We start from the raw sequence: 1,668 nt of genomic DNA, 5'->3' as shown, positions 1-1,668 counted from the left end.
GGGGGGGGGGGGGAAACTGACCCCAGGAGGAGGAGAGAGCTTTCCAAAGGTGGAGAGTTTGTGAGCACATGGGGGCGGGGCGGGGGGGGGGCTAGCCCTAACTGACTTCTGAGAACTGTGAGGCCAGAGAAGTGGTCAGAGGCCTCAAGCCATGGCCTGGCTGCTCCTCTAGCCCACTCCCCTGTGCCAGCTGACACAGCCACACACATACCCTCTTTTTGGTTCACAGGTGGGCATTCTCTCTGGCCTCCACTTAACATTCTGGGGTCCCGGACCCTGCCTCTCTCCTCCCCAGATCAAGGCTGAAGACCCCAGTGGCGATTCAGCCCCAGCAGCACCCCCGCCCCCCCAGCCGGCTCAGCCTCATCTGCCCCAGGCCCAACTCATGCTGACGGGCAGCCAGCTAGCTGGGGTAAGTATCTGGCGAAGGACCATGTGGAGGGCAAGAACCTCCCATCTGTCGCAGGCCCTGCAGCTGCCCTCTCTCACTTGCCTCTCCCTCCTCCTCTGCCCTGTAAAAGATGTGTCTCCTAACGGCTTGACTCAGATCCTAAACCCTCTCTGCCTTCTCTGCCCCTGCTGCCCTGGCTGTGTCTGCCCTCTCACCGCCACCTTTCGCCGCCGCCTGCAGCTCTCAGCGCTGATACCTGCTCAGCAGCAACTCCTCCTTCAGCAAGCTCAGGCCCAGCTGCTGGCCGCTGCTGTCCAGCAGTCCAGCGCTGCTGCCGCCAACGCTGCTGCTGCTGCCGCTGCCGCCTCCACCTCCTCCTCCACCTCTTCCGCCTCCTCCTCCACCTCGCAGACCCCAGCCTCCTCTGGGGGAGGCGACCTGCCACCATCACAGCCTACCAGCCAGCCCCCAGGGACCCCACAGCTCACCTTGTCCCAACCCATCCAGCTCACAGCACAGGTAAGGGCAGCCACCCCACCCTACTCCCCGGAGCAAGGGCCCTGCTGAAGCAGGGAGTGTGCACACAGAAGGGGTAACTGGTCCTCGAGGGCTCTTCTGACAGCAACTGGATGCTGGGCAGTTCTGCAACTGTCAGAAGGTTTGGGAGAGTACCTTCCCATCCTACAGATGATTAAAACAAGGCTCCCAAGGTGTAGCCCATGTACCTGAGTCCTCTTCATGGTGGGTTAAGCTACCCAGTTTCTGTGCAGCTTCCAAATGTTCACCATATAACCAGAAGTTGCCACCCTCATTCCTGTGAATGGTGTCTGTGTGTGCAGGAATCAGAATTAGTGCTCCAGGCAGGCCTGGGAGTGTAGCTCAGTAGGTAGAGCATGCGTGGCATGCCCAAAGCCCTGGGTTCAAACCGAAGCACCCAAGGGTAATTCTAGTGTGATGGCCACACATCTATGACCCCAGCGCTCAGGGGGTGAAGACAGATGGATCCGAAGTTCAAGGCTCCTTACCGAGTTTGAGGTCAGCCTAGGCTACAGGAGACCTGTCTCAGAAAACAAAACCAAACAAAAATACAAATAATCAAAACTCCCTAGGAGTAGAGCCTCGAATCTTTGTTCGTCAGTGGATGAAGTAAAGAGGTGGATGAACTGAGTTTAAAACCGGTTTCAGCCGGGCGTGGTGGCGCACGCCTTTAATCCCAGCACTCGGGAGGCAGAGGCAGGCGGATTTCTGAGTTCGAGGCCAGCCTGGTCTACAAAGTG

At 58.6% G+C, this 1,668-nt stretch overlaps 1 protein-coding gene across 6 annotated transcripts in view; it reads left to right on the top strand.

Moving 5' to 3' along the window:
• Nucleotides 1-1,668, top strand: part of Pou2f2 (POU class 2 homeobox 2) — a 41,854-nt gene that overhangs the window by 16,504 nt on the left and 23,682 nt on the right. For 3 of the 6 annotated variants that reach the window (XM_021166769.2, XM_021166773.1, XM_021166775.1), the window contains exon 5: nt 296-412. The exons of 1 other annotated variant lie outside the window; for it this stretch is intronic. In XM_021166769.2, the coding sequence (XP_021022428.1) occupies nt 296-412 (117 nt within the window). Of the gene's footprint in view, nt 1-229; nt 413-1,668 lie in introns of all 6 variants that reach the window. 2 more of the 6 variants (XM_021166772.2, XM_021166771.2) reach the window with 1 other exon arrangement.

The sequence above is a fragment of the Mus caroli genome, chromosome 7, assembly GCF_900094665.2.
Source record: "Mus caroli chromosome 7, CAROLI_EIJ_v1.1, whole genome shotgun sequence".
Taxonomy (NCBI): Eukaryota; Metazoa; Chordata; class Mammalia; order Rodentia; family Muridae; genus Mus; species Mus caroli.
This window is presented reverse-complemented; position numbering and strand designations above follow the sequence as displayed.